This window comes from Mustela nivalis (genome assembly GCF_964662115.1).
Source record: "Mustela nivalis genome assembly, chromosome: 6".
In the NCBI taxonomy this organism is placed as follows: Eukaryota; Metazoa; Chordata; class Mammalia; order Carnivora; family Mustelidae; genus Mustela; species Mustela nivalis.
Window position 1 is genome coordinate 112,944,881 of NC_139025.1, and position 19,257 is coordinate 112,964,137.

A 19,257-nucleotide genomic window follows, 5' to 3' on the forward strand; every position below is an offset into this window, starting at 1 on the left:
AATGAAAAGGTAAGCCTTATATTTTGATTTAAGTCCTCAGTAATATTAGGTATAATTATTCCTGTTACAAAAACACTCTTCAGGGCACCTGGATGGCTCAGTCAGGTAAGCTTCTGCCTTCAGTTCAGGTCACGATCCTGGGGACCTGGGTTCGAGTCCCATGCCAGGCTCCTGCTCCGTGGGGAACCTATTTCTTTCTCTGCCTCTGCTTCTCTCTCATAAATAAATAAATAAAAATCTTAAAAAAAAAAAAAAAAAACTACAACACAGGGATTCTTCACAAAAGTTTCTTCACAGTTTCTTTAACTTGGGTGTTAATGGCCTATGTTCCAGCAACTATGGAAGCCAGCTAAAATATTTTTCAGTGGTGATTCATTAGTTGCATAGAACACCCAGGGCTCACTCCATCAAGTGCCCTCCCTAATTCCCATCACCCAGTTACCCCATCCCCAGCACCTCCCCTCCAGCAACCCTGCTTGCTCTCCATAGTTAAGCGTCTCTTATGGTTTGCTTCCCTCTCTGTTTTCATCTTATTTTATTTTTCCTTCCCTTCCCCTGTGTTCATCTGTTCTGTTTCTTGAATTCTACATGTGAGTGAAATCATATGGTATTTGTCTTTCTGTGACAACTCAGAGAAATAATACTATTATTTAATATTTTTAATATTATTATTATATAATATTATTATAAGAAATAATATTTATTCTTTTATTTAGCTTAGCATAATACCTTCTAGTTCCATCCATGTCATTGCATATGGGAGATTCCATTCTTTTTGATGGCTGAGTAATAGTCCATTATATATATATACATATATATATATGTATATATATATAGCCACATCATCTTTATCCATTTGTTGATGGACATCTGGGCTCTTTCCATATTTTGGCTATTGTGGACATTGCTGCTATAAACATTGGGGTGCACATGCCCCTTTGAATCATTATGTTTGTATCCTCTGGATAAATACCTAGTAGTACAATTGCTAATGTTACCATCTAAGAATCCAAGTCCTTTTTCTTTCTACCTTTTACTTCCCCCACAGATCAAAATTTCCATTTCACATTGTAATTTTTCTCAGGAAGGCATAAAAACATTAAAGTCAGCCATATTATTTTGTTCAAGTATTTCTCTATAAGGTACAAAAGACCGATGATCAGGCTTTCCAGAATAATGCTACTGCTAGGATATCCAATAATTTAATACAAGTAGTATTAGCTCTCACAGCTATTGATTTAGGGAAAAATAATGAGTGGTAAGCAAATAATAACTTAAATATTTCTGTTTACCCAGAATGTTGGCAATTTATGATTTACAAATAGTAAACAACAGTATGGCAGAGTTCTTACGAACTTGGACTTTGGAGCCAATTTGCCTGGGTTCCAATTCCAGTCTTCCTAATATGTGACCTTGAAAACTATTATTTATACTCTTTTACTACTTCTCCCTTTTGAAAGATAAAACCATACTCGTTAGGCTACCTTTGATATGGTTCTCCTCTGGTTTATATTTTTAGATTACATGTGAAAATGAAGTTAAACAAACACAAGTCCCTGCTAATAATCTATCTTATGGTGTCACTTCAGTACCTACTCACTGTGAAGACGGCCCAGTGCATAAAAGTACACAAATGTCTCTGAAAAGGCCCCCTCACCGCAGCGTCGGTACGTTTGGACTCTTCAACTAACTGATCATTGAATTGATCTTTTGTATATGAAAGATAAATGACAAGCAAAATGTAATTCACAGGCAGATGTGTTTATTCTCTTTCAGGTATTCAGGCCAAAGTGAAAGTATTCGGAAAACAATTGTGTAACGCCACTACTCAGACCGAGGGATTGCAGTCTAGAAGTGCCTCCGTCTTTGACATTTACTCCAGTGACCCAGATGCAGACTGGGATGTCAAGAGTGAGCAGAGCGATTTGTCTTATATAGCAGTGCAGGTGAAAGAAGAGTCCTATTAAAAATGCAACGTCAAAGGACTTGATGTCCCATAGGTTTTCAAATCTTCACTCACATAATCACTTCTTTGCTCTTGCAAATCTTTCACTTTGGGATAATTGAGTATCAGCAAAATTGGTTCAGCTCTAAGGCAAAAATGTGTCCACCTGCCAAGATAACGAAGCTAATCCTACCCACAAACCTCCCCACCTCCCACTTTCATCTCGTTTCTTTTTTCTTTTTATCCTTTTGGTGGAAATCGAGATATAAGACAAAATGCACAATAGCATTTCCAGATCAAGATTAAGCACTGAATATTTAAGCGTACTGCAGAAGCAACACTCATATGGGGCTTATAGGACATTCACAAGTTAGAGTGTCCCTCTTCTAAATAACTTGAAGGTAGTAGTAAGCACAGGCAAGTGTGGTACTATGAAACGATTTGGGAGCCAGGAGACTTATCCTTGATTATTATTTTTTTATGTTGTATATTTATTAGTTTGCCCATTCATAATACTATTGGATCTATAGATCAGTCCCTATGAGCATTTCTGGTGAAGTTATGGCTCTTACAGAAAATTTGGAAGGGAATAAATTTAAACATGGATAGAGTTGCATATACTTGGATTGCCTTGTTAATGAAATCTACTTGCATTGGTTCCTATTACAACAAACCAATGAGCTTGATTAATTTAGATTGAAATTATTAACATCATGCAAAAAAAAGTATTATATTTCTAACATATCCCAATTTCAAAAATTAGGTTTTTCTCATTAATACCATTCTATCAAATTCTACATTTGGGAACTAATGGTGTGAAACATAGCTGCCCCATCTGCCATTTACCAGGAAAGTTTCTAAAGCAGTTTTGTACCATGAAGTAATTTGTTACAGTTGTTTCTGAGAAACTTACTATAATTCTGATCTTCTACTGAGAGTAATAAAAATAAATGTCCATTTTATACCTCACATGTCTTGTTAATTGCGCATGATTGGAAGACCTTGCATGCATTTTATCCTAGAAGGTTTAAATAATATACCAAAGTGATTTTCTTTCAAAGCTAATTTCATGTGTGACTTAATTTGAACGGTATAATTTTATTAAAAAGAATAATAAAATAAAATATTAATAGAAGTGAGCCTGAACAATGATTATCTAAACACATAACACTATTGTTGTTGTTGTTGTTGTTGTTACTGTTTCTTTGGCTTGAATTTGAGATGACTACTTGGTGTTTTGAGAGAACATTGTGTTTTAAAATTAAGCATATAAACCTTCTGAAGCTAAATGCTATCAGTAAGTACCTGTTGTTCCTTGAGCTTTTAAATAGCCTACCACCTTAATTACAATCATATAATTAATAAAATAATTAATTATAATGAATGTCATATGCCCTTTCATCCCCAAATTTCACTGCCAGGGGTTTACTTCATTTTTATGTGTTAAACAACTTTGACAACCATAACCTATCTACCTTTCTTCCTTCCTCCCTTCCTTCATTCCTTTTTTTTTAAACAAAAGGCCTGAACTTTATTAGTTCCCCACCAGTACTGCCCCCTCCACCACCCCCAGCCCTAGTGAGAAGCTGCCCCTGTCAGAGGCCACCAGGCCTCAGGGCCAGAGGGGCCAAAGTTCCTCAGAAGCTGCTCCTGGTCTTCCAGGTCCTTCCACTCCTTCTTGCGCCTATAGAAGATGGGGCAGTCCCAGCTGGTGCAGATGACATCCTTGTGCAGGCTGCCTTGGCAGCGGGAGCATTTGGGTCCAGAGGTGCAAGAAGCACTCCTCCAGGGCGTTCCTTCCTTCCTTCTTCTTTCTCTCTTTTTCTCTCTTTCTTCCTTCCTTTCTTTCTCTCTTTCTTTCTTTCTTTTTTTTTCCTTTCAGGTTTTTTTCTCTTACCAATTGAGAATTTATGTTTGCTTTGTGAATTCACATGATTCCATAATGTATTGTGCAATTTTCACTGTCCTAAAGTAATGAAATACTGGCTTTATTTTAAATTAAATATGAGGAACTTAGTTTATCTAATTTTGGTTACTTTTTGCATATTTTCAGTATCTTAATTTATTTTGTTGCCAGAAGAGTTTAATGGGGGAAAATGAGGTACACCTCATCACCTGCCTTATCATTTTTCATTTGTTTATGTAATAAGTACTTATTAAACATACTCTGTGCCAGATAACTGTTCTAGCCACCAAGGATACATTGGTGAGTAAGATAAAAATTCTGCCCTCTTAGTAGCTTCCTTTTAGAGGGGAGCCAGACCATAAACTAAGATAGGGATGAATAATTTTAGATAGTGATTAGTGCTATGAAGGAAATAAAGCAGAGTAAGGTGTTAGAACATAATCGTAACAATTATGTTAGAACATAACTGGGATGGGAGAGAGGGTTTGCTTTTTTAGGTAAGGTAATCAGGAAAGGCCTCTCTGAAGATTCAATATTTTCTCAGAGACCTGGGTGATCAGAAGAAGCAGTCATGTCATGACTGGAGAGAAGAGCATTCTGCATGATAGGAATGGCAGATGCTCTGGTATTTGAGGAACAAAAAGGAGGCTGGGGTATCTGGAGATAATAAACTAAGTAGAGAATTGTAAGAGATAAGATTTTTTTTTTAAGATTTTATTTATTTATTTGACAGAGAGAAACCACAAGTACACTGAGAGGCAGGCAGAGAGAGAGAGAGAGAAGGAAGCAGGCTCCCTGCCGAGCAGAGAGCCCGATGCGGGACTCGATCCCAGGACCCTGAGATCATGACCTGAGCCGAAGGCAGCGGTTTAACCCACTGAGCCACCCAGGCGCCCCAAGAGATAAGATTTAAGTGGTATACAGGACCAGACCATGTAAGGCATTTGCTGTCACTATCGAGAATTTTTATCTTATTCTAGGCTTACATTCTATTTTAAGCGTATTTTATGGCTGGCTTATCTGCTAGTATTTGTTATATTTAAAAACATAATTGGATTCGCACATAAAGTCATTGGACTTTAGGCAAGAGAAGAGAGACGTTATCAAGAGTGTGTGAATATAAATCTTGTTCTTCAAAAATATTGGGAATTCTGGAGAGAGGATGGTGGTGATCATGTCATTTTGTTTGAAATCTTCCCAAATTTCCCTGTGGAAATAAATAGAGCAGTTCTTATTCAGTTAGTGGCAAAGAAGCTTGTGTCAGATTAACTCTCCCATGGATAACATGTATAGAAAACAAGTAACTTTGATGGACATGGGAAGCGTCAAAAACAAGTAGAAGCAGCAAATCAGCCTTAAAAGAGGTGAACCGCAGTGGGCGGGATGCCCTTTGTGTGCCTTCCCACCTCAGTGCACTCCCCACTCCATGCTGTGAGGAGCAGCTAGAACTCAAGCAGGAAGTTGCCATCTTACTGGCTCCAGGAGTCAGAGTTGAAAATGAAGGGCTACTGGAGTGAAAAGGGGTGAGGCAAGTCATGGAAAAGTAGAAGCAACTGAGGAAAAGGACCAAAATCTGCTTATAAACCACCCAAGTCTTGGACTAACCACTGAAGTACACACGAGTTGCATGGAGAGACCTCAGGGGTCCCAGCAGAAAGCAACATTTGGAAGTCTTGGCTTAGCTGCTACCCATCATAGAGAAAGCAGAGTTTGGAGTTTATGAGTGGAGCCAAGATAAGATAAGTCTGTTAGAACAAAATCTATCATGCTTTAGAATAAGATGAGAGAACTTATCATCTAAAATGCCTCGTACAATATTAATAATTACTAGTCATGTGGAGAAATTGGAAAAGTGTGATCAATAATCAAGACAAAAAGGAAGCAACTCCAGGATAACCAAACTTATAATTAGCGGATAAGAACTTTATTTTTCTTTTTCCTTCTTCTTTTTTTTTTTTTTTTAAGATTTTATTTATTTATTTGTCAGAGAGAGAGAGGGAGAGAGAGTGAGCGAGCACAGGCAGACAGAGTGGCTGGTTGAGGCAGAGGGAGAAGCAGGCTCCCCGCCAAGCAAGGAGCCCGATGTGGGACTCGATCCCAGGACGCTGGGATCATGACCTGAGCCAAAGGCAGCCGCTTAACCAACTGAGCCACCCAGGCGTCCCAAGAACTTTATTTTTCTTAAAATATTTTATTTACTTGAGAGAGAGAGAGAGAGAACACAGGGGGAGCCTGATACGGGACTCGATCCCAGAAGTCTGGGACTATGACCTGAGCTGAAGGAAGACACTTAACTGACTCAGCCACCCAAGTGTCCCCCACCCCCTTTTTAGAAAGATTTAACTTAGCAGACAAGAACTTGTTACAATGTTAAAAATGTGTTCAAACACGAAATACAGCAATATTGAAGAAAGAGGTGAGGAATCTCAGAAGAGAAAAAGAAACTCTAAAAAAGGACCAAATGGAAATTCTGGAGCTGAAAATAGACAAACTATCAAAACCAACATAAGAAGAAACAGGAAATCTGAATTGCTCTATATCAAAGAATTGGATTATAATCCTTTCACAAAGCAAAGTCTATTTCCTGATGGCTTCACTTATAACTTCTATCAAACACACAAGGAAAAAATGCAATTGTTACATAAACTCTTTCAAGAGAAAAGAATGGGGGGGGGCTGAGTGGCTCAGTGGGTTAGGACCTCTGCCTTCAGCTCAGGTCATGTCCCAGGGTCCTGGGATTGAGCCCCACATTGGACTCTCTGCTCTGCAGGGAGCCTGCTTCCTCCCTCTCTCTCTGCCTGCCTCTCTACCTACTTGTGATCTCTGTCTGTTAAATAAATAAGTAAAATCTTAAAAAAAAAAAAAAAAAGAATTAGGGAACACTGCCCATTTTGTGAGTTCAACATTATCTTATTACCAAAAGTAGGCAAAGACATTATAAGAAATTACAAAGCAATGTCTTAACATGAATTTAGATGCAAATATCCTTAACAAAATACTAGCAAGCCTTTCCCGCAATGTATTACAAGAATAAAACATCATGTCCAAATATAGCTTAACTCAACTCTGCAAGTTTAGCTTCTCACTCAAAAATCAATCAATGCAATCACCAAATTAAGAGAATAAAGGAGAAAAATCACACGATAATCTCATTAAATTTAGAAAGATCATTTGACAAAAAATCAACATCCATTTATAATAAACACCTTCGGTAAGCTAGGAATAGAAGTCTGGTAAATGGCAGTCATGATATATACATCAATAATATCATAGTTAATGTCCAAGGGCTAAAAGCTTTATCAGGAACCAGGCAAGAACATTGAACTGAAGATCCTAATTAGTGCAATAAAGGCAAAAAGAAAAAATAATAAATGCATAGTAGTTTAAAAGGGAGATATAAAACTCTTTTTAAATAGAGATCATGTACATAGAAATGCCTAGGGGATCTATAAAAAAGCTGATAGAACTAATAAGTCAGTTTAATAAAGTCAAGTATAAAAATCAACTGTATTTCTATATACTAGCAAAGTGAAATAAAAAAATTTACAATATGGAAAGACAAAGGGTTTAGAACAAATATTGGGTAGAGAAGGAGCAACTGGAATTCTCATCATGGATGATGGGAATGTAAAATATTAAAACCATTTTAGAAAACAGTTTGACTTATTCAACCAAACAATTCAATTCCCGTTTATCCAAGAGAAATTAGAATATGTATCCACACAAAGACTTTTACACAAATGCTTATAAGAGCCAAAATCTGAAAACAACCCATACGTTCATCAACAGGTGAATGGAGAGGCAAATTATAGCAGCATATCCAGACAATGGAATTCTCTCAGCAATAAAAGAGAGTAAGCATGTTTGTAACAACATGGATGAATTTTGAAAATATTATGCTGAGTGAAAAAATCCAGATTCAAATAAGAGTACATATCCTGAATTCCCATTTGCACGAAATTCTAAAAAGAGAGAGAGAGATAATTAATACGTAGTAACAGAAAGAAAATCAGTCGCTGCCTAGGGCTGGAGCGGGGAAGACACTACCCACAAAGGAGAGAAGGAAATGTTTGGGATAATAATGTGGGTGTTTAAATCCTGATGTGGTGATAGGTACATTGATACCTATCCTTGTAGTTGTGTGCAATATACCTTTATAAACTTAACCAAAGAAAAGACCCATAAATCCTAATTGTCAAATGACTAGTACAGACCATAAATTCTGTAGTTTTTAAAACTAGGCTTCGCAGAAGAGGTAAAATTGCAATTGCCCTTTTAGGAGAGATAGGCTATAGATAGGCTACATTAAAAAAAAAAAATAAAATAACTGAGCAGAGAAAAAGTCAACACAGGGATGAATGCAGGAGGGGCAGGGTGGGTGGCTTGAAGGGACGGTGGTAGTATTAGACTGAAGGCAGAGGCTCTGACAAGGGAATTGTGGGAGATTCAGATGGAGGGAGGAGAAAGTTAGGGGCAGGATGTCGCCAGAACATAGAGATCGATCTTTATCCTTTGGGTACTGAATAAGCTTTTGAGAGATTTGAGCAGAGGAGTATGTTAGGCAAATGAATCTGGATTGTGGTGCAAGAAGAATCAGCAAGGAGAGAATTTGCCGAAGTTCAATTGACAGACTTGAAGTAGTCATGACTTGAGAAGATCAAAGATTGAACTAGAGTGGGGAAGGCAAAGAATGGAGGGGATACGGAGAAGGAAGAATTGACAAGGAATGTTAGGTTAGACTCTGGATTTGGGAACAGGGACAGAATAAACAATGGGTAGCTAAAATGGCAGGATAACTAATACAGATAAGAAGCAGCCAGTTTGGGGAGAAAGATGTTGATTTCAGTTTTAGAAGTCAATGATCTGAGAAATCTATCCTGACCTTACCTCTGTCTTAAGACTGGATGAAGTGTCACTGCGTACACCAAAGTGTGTCATGCCTAGCCTATCACATTTGTCGCCTTGTATTGTGACTGCCTACCGGTCTCCCACAGTAGGCTCCATAAACCTCGAAAGTAAGGACTATCTTTCGTTAGTATTCTTCTGTGCCAAGCACTGTTCTGAACCCAAGCGTTTTGCATATGTGCTGATAAGTATTTCCTAAATATGTACTGAATGTGGAGTTTGAGAGGAAAATGGAAATGGAAGAGGAAAGTGAATATGATCCTCGGGCCATTCGAGCAGGGAGTTTAAGATATATAGTCTGGGAAGGTATTTACAAAAAAAGTGATGGTTGAAACCACGCTATAAGATTCCTAAAGGACAGTCTATAAACAAACCTCCTGTGGCACTTAATGTCTTCATTACTTACCTGGCAAGTTTGCTCCAAAATGAGAAGCAGGAGAGACCAAGAAAAGACACGCAAGCCTGCATAAACCATTAGCCAAATTAATAACTTCTGCTGAATATTCAGGAATTGGCTCTTCAGATAATTGGCACGCACACACATGCAAGGCTTTGCCTGGCATTTGATGTTTGCCTCTTCCCTTTTGTACCAAAAATAATGAAGCAGTGACATTTAAGAAAGTGGGAGAAAAATTCTAACAGCATGACTGTATTTGGGGTTTTCACCCTGGCTGAAGACTGATGCTTATCAACCGTGTGAGCCTAGACAAATTACTTCCTCTCCCTGGGTTTATGTCTTCTCATCTGAAAAACTGGAGTTTTAGTAACTACATCATATTTTTGTCAAGAGGATGAAATGAGGTCCAATATGCAGAACGCCTCCACATGGGAAACATGCTGAAACTCTTAGCTAGAGGTGGGAAAGTATGGTGGAGAAGAGGATGGCTTTTGGTGACCACTACCTGGGCTTGAACTCGGGCTCTGCCACTTACTAGGCAAGTTGTATTTTTGTGCCCCGTTACCTCATCTGGAAGGTAGGGATGTTTAATTAGTACCTCGATCACAGGTTTGTTATCAGAATTACATGAATAATAGGCACCTGGAACACCAGCTGACATATAGCCAACATCATGTCAGTTTTCGGTAGGATTACCATCACTCCCTTTCCCCAATATCTCCATTCCTAAGCCCATCCCAAGCCCAGCTCTGTCTCATCTCTTCCCTGCCCCTCCTCCATCAGTGGGAGGATGACCGGTGGATGTTTTCTACAAAGTTCATACAGTGACACTAGATGGGGTTGCTGAGCTAACACACTTAAGAACTGTTGAGCCCCCGCATTGTATTTTTGGACTGAATGAGACTTTAGGAATGCGTTGGTCAGCCCTTTTTATTTTGCGGAGGAAGAAACTAGGGATCAGAGAAGTTATCTGATGTAATACCTGCCTGCAATTGTCTCAGCAATCCAGTCTGCCCATTTCTGGCAAACCCAATCCCATTCTTCATCAGAAACGACTGAACAATAAAGGTGGATGTGCTTATAAATCCTAATTTTTTTTCTAGAATCATTTGATCAAACCCAAAAGATCCTGGAAGCGCCATAGGAAGAGGAGTAAGCTGCTGTCATTCACTGACCGCTCTGTCTGGCCTATGGTAGATCCTCAGTTAACATTTGTTGAATGAATGATAGGGATCTATCATGGTTTTTTTTTTTAAGATTTTATTTATAAAAAAAAAAAAAGGGGGGCGCCTGGGTGGCTCAGTGGATTAAGATTTTATTTATTTATTTGACAGAGAGAGATCGCAAGTATGCAGAGAGGCAGGCAGAGAGAGGAGGAAGCAGGCTCCCTGCTGAGCAGAGAGCCCGATGCAGGACTGGATCCCCGGATCCTGAGATCATGACCTGAGCCGAAGGCAGCGGCTTAACCCACTGAGCCACCCAGGCGCCCAATCATGTTTTTTAAAAGTTCTAGAGATTTCAGATCTTCCTTAATACTTGTTCCGATGCTCTCTGAAGGGGATTTCTCCTAACATAATCTCATTTTCTAAATACATAGATCAATCCTTTGGATACATGGATACATGGATCAATCCTCTGCTTCCTCTAGTTTCTGTGAAGATGTTAGAGCTGGAGAGAACTTTGGAAAAATCACCCAGTCAAAATTTTTCATTTTGTCAATGAAAAATCAAAATTAAATCCATGATCATGTAACAAACTGGTTAGTGGCAGAGCTGAGATTAGAAACCTTCCTTAGGGACGCCTGGGTGGCTCAGTTGGTTGAGCAGCTGCCTTCGGCTCAGGTCATGATCCCAGCATCCTGGGATCGAGTCCCACATTGGGCTCCTTGCTACGCAGGGAGCCTGCTTCTCCCTCTGACTCTGCCTTCCACTCTGTCTGCCTGTGCTCGCTTTCACTCGCTCTCTCTCTGACAAATAAATAAAATCTTTAAAAAAAAAAAAAAAGTTTTTTAGAAACCTTCCTTAGTTTATGATCCTTAAAAAATAATTCCATCTGCTTCAAGATACTATCAAATTTCTCCCACCAGTCCTTTAAATGTTCCCTAACATTTCCTCCAGGTCATAGTCTCCAGAATATTATTAATTTTGATTACTTCCCGCTGGGAGCAGGCTTACCATTCATATCTTTCCTTTTCCTGATTCCAGGACAACTAACAGACCTTATTATTGTTACTCACCCATCTACGATTTGCCTCTCATGGTTCTTAATCCCTGCCCTTGAGAAGGAAAAAGCAGTTCCTCTTTCCCACCTGGACCAGCAGGGATGGGTTTTCAGATATTCAAAGGAAGTTGTCCCCGCCTGGTTAGTTTCAAAATAGACGGATGTATCATATGGATGGGTGTTTCTGTGATTTGTCCCGTGCTACTGACCACCCTGTCCGCAGGTACACATGCAGGCTAAAGAATGTTGTTTGTGCTGCTTGTGCTGCTTAAGTGACCTTGGGAGCCTGAGGAGTTGACATTAGCTGGCTTTCCGATCAGAATTGGCCCTTCTGGTCTGGACGCCAAGAGCTGAAAAATCTTGCCTTACATCCCCTCTGGGCTCCAGGCTGGGCTGCCCAGCAACCCCCCCCCCCCCCGCAATGGAATCCAGGAGGAGAGAGAGAGGCAAACACATCTCGCTCAGGCTCCTTGAATATGTAAAGACATGACAACAGGAATGCCCCTCGCTTCAAACTGCACGTGGGCAAACTAATGTTTAACTTCAGACCCTGTCATTTGCCCTGTAAATGTGGCCTTTATGGGATTGTCAGCTGTAAAGTCTCACTTGAAGGGAGGACACTGCCGCGGCCTCTCAGTCAGGACTCCCGCCTGGCTGTGTCCGCGGTTTTCCCCAGCTAATGAGGTTGGATGCTGTAATTACCCAGTTTGATGTAATGTTGCCTTATCCTCCTTTACCGCTTACTGTGAAATCTGTGCACAGATTTTCCTTTTCTTCCTTCTGTTTCTATTAGGTTTTTATAATATCAGTCAAGTGTCTTTTCTGCTTCGAAATGGAGAGTCAGGCTGCTGTGAACGTTTTGTTTAGAACAAAGGACCCCCGACATCTAGGACACTTGCAGGATTGTTCCAAGATAGTGTTTGCAGTTCTATTTAGAGCCTCAATAGTGTGCTGGGCTCTGGATAATGTAACCCAGGGCAATCCCTCAACCCCGTGTTCCCTGGCTGCGCTGAACCACACTCATGTTGTTTTTCACTAACACCAGGAAATGAAGAATTTCTAGAGCCAAGCACTGCCTCCTTTTAACTATTTCTCTACAGTTCTAAGAACTTAAAGGTTTATTTCTTTACCGGCCCTCCAATTGTGCTGTGGTAAATTTTTCCAAATGGCCATAAATTTTTCCACACCTATCCAGAGGTGAAATCTACTCCTCCGCTCCTTAAGCCTGACATGGCCATATGACTCTTTTTGGACAGTGGGACATTAGCAAAGGTGATTCGTGTTGGGGCTTTGAAAGTGCTTGAGCACCGAGGTCATCCTCCTGCTGTGCTTGGAACCCTGGAACTACCATGTGAACGAGCCCAATCTAGCCTGCTGGAGGATGAGAGAAAAGGCAGCCAGACCCTTGCCAAGGGCCTTCCAAATGCCAGACATATCTGTGAGGCCATCCTAGATCATCTAGCCACCGCTGCCACGCCGCCAAAGGGAGAGACATAAGTGAGCCCGAGCCTATCAGCGATGCCCATCCAGACAGAGCTTCTCAACCAACCCATGGAACTGTGAGATAAATTAGTGGTTGTTCTTTAAGTCATTACACCGTGGGGTGGTGTCGTATATAGGAAAAGCTCCCTGATGTACATGGCAAAGACTCCCTAAAGAAATGGCAATCCGTATTTTCTAGTCCCCTCCTCATCTTAACCCTCGCCCTCCCATCTTCTGTCGTCTAGGTTTAGTCAGCCGTTCTGACTGTACGTGAGTTTACCTAAGTGGAGGAAGAGCAGAGTATGACTGTCCCGAAAGTGGAGGTGCCCTCCACTCGGCAATCTATCCTCACGGGGTGCGGCTTTCATACACGTTGCAATGTCTTGGGACTCCAAGTCCTATCTCTCTAGGCACAGAACCGATGTAGTTTTGGGAATGTTGATGAGTTTGTGGGGGGATGAAGCTGATGGTCAAGAAAGAAGTCTCAAGATGTCTTTGGTGCAAAATGGTGGTGTTATGAAGACACGGAGGGCAGGACCCCCACAGGAGCTGCTGTCCTGCCTGGGGCTTTGTGAGGGGTGTTTGATTACATCCTTGGGAGCTGGTGGCAAGAAAAAAAGGAGATTTTCAAGAGAATTCTCATATGCTAGAGAGGACCTACTAGATACTGCAGGCCTTGCCATTGTCAAGCTCAGGTAGTTTCCCCCTCCAGCAAGGCATTCTCCTTAACACAGCTGGGAGCTTCCTGCAGGAACACTGTACTCTGTTGGACTCTAGTATTCGCCAATCAGCTGCAGATGATAAGGACATTGAATTTTATTCACATTGCCTTCTGGAGGTTAGGTTAGGATTGTTAGGTCCCCCAATAATGGGTCCATGATCAAAGGAGCGAGACTGATCTAAAGCGAAGGTCAAGCAAAGCTTTATTCTGCGCCAAGCATCAAGAATCAGACTGAACGTTCAGGGCCACACCTCTTACAAGAGAGGGCGACCCTTCTCTGTTTCACAGCCTAGCTTTTAAGGGCAAAGGCCATGCGGTTGGGCCTGGCCATGCACAGGTGGCCAATAAGATTGTAACGCACAGAGAAAACTCCACAGTCCTGTTAGGTCACACATAAGTGAGCAATTGAATTACAACTTACCCTATAGTAGACATTTGATCTAGCCTATCACCTTGGTTAGAATTGGCATCCAAGAGGCTCCCAAAGGGCGGGGCCCATACTCCTTGGTAGCTGGGGAGACAGTATGCAACCCCCCACTGATCGGATGTCTCCACCTGGCCTGACCCACCCTTGTATCTGGGCTTTGTTACCTAGGGCTGGTTTCCAGTAAGTCCCCTGGGTGAAGGGGAGCAGGGACAGTTTAAGGGTTAAACAACAAGGTTATTGTTTAACCTGGATGGAGGCCTCTGGCTAAATAGGTCCTTACAAGGATAAGAACGCTTTTTTCTTGTAAATCACTAAGACATTCATAAACTGAGGGAGACTCCTGTTCTGTAGGACTGGAATCTCTGTAAGTTAACATTTGTTTTCCTTCCCTTAGCTTGAAGGCAGCCGGCAGTGCCTGAGGAATGGGAGTGGGGGCTGAGGGGGGCATTTTGTGGGTGTCAGCTAGTGCTGTGTCCTCAGCTTGCCTTCTGCTCCCTCATCAGATTCAGCGCACAGTCTCAGATCCAGACCATTCTCCTCATGGACATGACAGCATTTTCAGATTCTGCCAATGAAACTTAACTTCTCTGCCTGAATTTCCTCTATTATTTTTTTTAAAGATTTATTTATTTTAGAGAGAGTGTGTGAGGGGGGAGGGGCAGAAGGAGAAGGAGACAAGCAGATTCCCCATGGAGCCGAGAGCCCCATGTGGGTTTTGATCCCAGGACCCCGAGATCGTGACCTGAGCTGAAACCAAGAGTCAGATGCTCAAGCCAGTCCAGGCGCCCTGAATTTCCTCTATTATTAAAGTGCCAATAACTTCCTCTGTCTTGACAGACTCCTCATCCTTTCAGAAAACACACTTTTGGGGCACCTGGGTAGCTCAGTCAGTTAAATGTCTGCCTTCGACTCAGGTCATGATTCCAGGGTCCTGGGATCAAATCCTACATCCGACTCCTTGCTCAGCAGGGAGCCTGCTTTTCCCTCTGCCTGCCACTCACCCTGCCTGCCACTCACCCTGCCACTCACCCTGTGCTCTCTCTCTCTCTGACAAATTAATACATAAAATCTTTTTTAAAAAGAAAGAAAGAAAACCCTACATTGTATCATGACTTTATCTCCAGCATCATGCCAGGCTTCTAATTCACAGTCTGGGTCCCCTGGACCCCTCAGGACGTTACTTGCAAGTACTCATCCCTTTGGTTCAGCTCTCAGCACAATATGAATGGTTTCTCACTCACTCAACAAACATGGCAGAATCAGTCCTTCCCTTAAATATCTTACAGCGTATCTAAAGATTCTGAAAACCAATTCCAGCCATGTGATAGCTAGAATTTGATTCCCAGTGGATGAGAAGTTGAGCTATTGACCTTGAGAGGGATCAGAATTGCCTAGCAGGCTTATTCTGAATAGTCCTGCCCTGAACCGTATTTATTACCCTTGGGGTTGGTTGATGCAACTTCACATGAATCTGACGTGTCACAAAACAGGGGTAAGCAGCTCGATGGCATTCACTCATATTCTAAAAATGAAAAACCACAGTTGAACTGGTGTGATATTGCAGCAAAATTTTTATGACAAAGCGTGGGCTGCTCTGCCAGAATCCCTCCCAGTTCAATCTGAAGATGACTCACCCATTCCAATCTTTGAGATGATGGGGAGAACCACACTCTGCATCTTCCACCGGGCATCTGTCTCTGCTGTTAGGATCCTCAGAGAGTTGCGGGGGGAAATGACAGAGCTCAGCTCAGTACCGGACAAAAATTTTGCAAGGACATTTCCAAACTTAAAATAAACTGTCCCCTGGATTTTGAACCAACCTGAAAGAAACCAAGGAAAACCTCTGAAAGTCAGAGTGTCAAAAATAGGAAGTGAGGGCTAGTAATCAACTAGGAGGCTCTCCAGTAAGTAATTATTTTTCAGCCGCAGCTCAGTGTTTTCAATATTTTCCTATAAGAAAAGCAACAATACCTTCAGTGTGGGAGATTAAGATAAAATAAACCTGTATGAATAAACAAAAGTTACCTGTTATTTTAAGATGCAATTGCAAAGAAAAGAAACCCTCTCTAATTAGCTCAAGGCAAAAAACAGAGATCGCTGGAAGCATAGCAGGGACAAAAGTATTACAGCTTCATATTTATATTCTTTCCACACTGTGCTTTTTAAGGAAAACAGATATTTTAAGATTTTATGTATTTATTTGAGAGCGCTCCCAGACGTCCCGCACTGGGCTCCCTTCTCAGCGGGGAGTCTGCGTTTCCCTCTCCCTCTGCCTTTCCTGTGCCTTCTCTCTCTTTCTGCTCTCTCTCTCTCTCTCAAATAAATAAATAAATAAAATCTTTAGAAACAGAAACTTAAGGGAAAAAAAATCCCTCTTTGGACTTAGAAGGGTGGGGCTATGGGTAGGACGTACTATTTTAGAAGATCGGGTAGGGAGGAAATGATTGACATCCATAGCACAACTATTTCGCCATCCCATTAACATTTCAGTGTGTTTGCCTAGAAGATACGCTGTTTATAACAGTATAAATGTATTAATCATAAGAGTCTCCTAATCATAGCAAACAAACTGACAGTTGCTGGAGGGGAGTTGGATGAGGGGATGGGGCAACTGAGTGCTGGGCATTAAGGAGGACACGTGATGTAATGGGCACTGGGTGCTATAAAGACTGATGAATCCTTGACCTCTACCTCTGAAACTGTAAATACACTAAGTGTTAATTAATTGAATTTAAATTTAAAACCTATAGAAGAATTTAAAAATATAGATTTATTTTATTTTTTTAACAACCGTTTTTTGGTAAAGATTTATTTATTTTTCAGAGAGAGAGAGAGAGAGTGCACGCGTGCGCACACACCCAAGAGCACAAGCAATGGGGGGAGGGTCAGAGGGAGAAGCAGGCTCCCCGCTGAGCAGGGAGCCCATGCAGATTCAGTCCCAGGACCCTGGGACCATGACCGGAGCTGAAGGCAGCTGCTTAACTGACTGAGCCACACAGGCAGTCCCCAAAATACAGATTTAAAAAGCAATAGGCAATGAGAACTTTTACGTTTTGAGTCTATTAAAATTAGTAAACATCTTCAGTTCTCAAATATATCAGTACTAAAGGAAACCATGCATCTGATACTGAAAGTAAGTTTTGAACCACATTATATTGTGATTGAATAAAAGAGCCATGATATTATAACTAAAAAAAACCCAAAACCTCAGAACAGTATACATGTATTAATATGATTTATATACTTTATGCATCTGTCCCTTGGGTTCTTTGTTTAGTTGATATCATAAGCCTTTCCTCCATCATTAAAAATTTTCTCCAAGTACTTTGATGATTGCATAATACTCCATTGTATGAATATGAATATTCCGATACATATGTGTGTGCTTATATGTATATAATTATAAATTAATGTGGTTTTCAAGTCTCCAATACTTACTATAAAGTTGCAATTAACATTCCTATACCTTAATCTTTGTGCATATTTCTGATAGTTTCCTCAGAGATACCTAGACCTGGGATTACTAGATCAATGCCCATAAATATTTTTCTACTTAAATATTTTTCTAATTAGTTTTCTAGAAAGTTTGTACCAACATGTCAACCCATTAGCAATGGCTGTGTGGTCAGCTCATTTTAGCAACAGCTCTTATCCGTTTAGAAACACAAAACAAGGGTGCCTGGGTGGCTCAGTTGGTTAAGCGGCTGCCTTAGGTTACGGTCATGATCCCAGGGTCCTGGGGTCCTAGAATCAGGCCCTGGGCCAGACTCCCTGCTGGGCGGGGAGCCTCCTTCTGCTTCTGCGTCCCCCCCAAACCCTGCTTGTGCGCTCTCTCTCTCTCTCTCTCTCTCTCAAATAAATGAATAAAATCTTAAAAGAAAAAAAGAAAACAAAGCACAAAACTCGATATTGCCCCTGCATACAGTTTTTGTCAATCCCATGTATTGTATTTAATTCCTCACTTACTTTGACTGAAGTTTAGAGCTGAGATTTTCAAAATACAGTCCCCAGGGCAGTAGCATCAGCACCACTTGGAGTTTATTGCAAATGCAAATCCTTGAGCTCTACCTTCCACCCACTGACCTGGAAACTCTGGAGGTGGAGCCAGTCCATGTTTTAATAAGTCCTGTAGGTGCTTCCGATGCCTGCTCAAGATTGAGAGCCACCAGGGGCGCCTGGGTGGCTCAGTGGGTTAAGCCGCTGCCTTCGGCTCAGGTCATGATCTCAGGGTTCTGGGATCAAGTCCCGCATCGGGCTCTCTGCTCAGCGGGGAGCCTGCTTCCCTCTCTCTCTCTGCCTGCCTTTCCATCTACTTGTGATTTCTCTCTGTCAAATAAATAAAATCTTAAAAAAAAAAAAAAAAAAAAAAAAAAGATTGAGAGCCACCAGCTGAAAGCACTGCAGAGTCCTTTCTAAGCCCTCCCAAGTGTCACCCCCTTCTGAGTGCCATTTTCTGGGCCCCGACCATTTATAAGGAACAGTGTAACGTAGAATAAAGGCAGTAGTTTCTGTTAAGAGGGCTCGAGTTATAAATCCTGTATGACTCCCTGTTGGGTATGCATCCAGACACACGTAATAATGACTTATTACACTGTTGTAGCTTACATTTTGAGGTGAACATTTTTCTATATCATTTAGCCCAAATGAGACACTGGAGGGAAGTTTTAAGCTAAGTTACCCCAGATGTTTCATGGTTACGCAAGAGTGCAAAACAAAACATGTTTTCCCCGCTGAATGAAAACACAATATAAGTTTTCTTTAGCAGCTGTGGCTGAGGATTGCAAAATGGAATAATCTGGCTACCCTCCAGGCCATTAGTTACCCTCCCTCCTCCCCCAAGAGCAAGGACAATCAAGCCAAAGAGAAGGAAAAACACAATGCTCTCAAGTTCACAGCTCATACCCAGCAATGGGGCTGCTGGAGCAGCTGGAATGTGTCAGAACAGAGGTGACCTGGAGGAGTAAGGAGCGTGCCTCACCCCACCACTTCGTTGGGAATGGCCCTGGAAGGAACAACCTCCAGTCTTCATCTCAAAGATGTGCATGCCAGAATTTCAAAGCACTGTGGTAGGTGTGGTAGAAAAAACAAGATTTTCCGTCTTTCCGGGACCCTTCAGACAACATGGGGGCAATGGCTGTCTTCTTTGCCTGGATTTGAAAACTGCCCCCCCCTTCTGAGGTTGTTCTAGCCTTAGCCCCATTGTTCCTCTAGAAGAATGCAAGATGGGAGAGCTTAAAAAGTGTAGATTTGGAGT

General features: G+C 41.3%; 1 protein-coding gene and 1 long non-coding RNA gene across 2 annotated transcripts in view; one reads left to right on the forward strand and one right to left on the reverse strand.

Annotated features, from left to right (window-relative positions):
* The window catches only part of THAP10 (THAP domain containing 10), a gene marked incomplete at its 5' end in the record, with an annotated part of 12,671 nt that extends 8,700 nt beyond the window's left edge, over nt 1-3,971 (forward strand). The window contains 2 exons of the mRNA XM_082733860.1: nt 1,520-1,667; nt 1,777-3,971. Of these exons, the coding sequence (XP_082589986.1) occupies nt 1,520-1,667; nt 1,777-1,967 (339 nt within the window). The 3' untranslated portion in view covers nt 1,968-3,971. The remainder of the gene's footprint in view (nt 1-1,519; nt 1,668-1,776) is intronic.
* A 578-nt stretch (nt 3,972-4,549) lies between these two features.
* LOC309866277 lies at nt 4,550-18,128 on the reverse strand. Its single transcript, XR_014312539.1, has 3 exons — nt 17,970-18,128; nt 15,638-15,823; nt 4,550-5,058 (listed from the first exon to the last, which is right to left on the reverse strand). It is a non-coding gene; the product is annotated as an uncharacterized lncRNA (long non-coding RNA).
* Between the last annotated feature and the right edge of the window lie 1,129 nt (nt 18,129-19,257).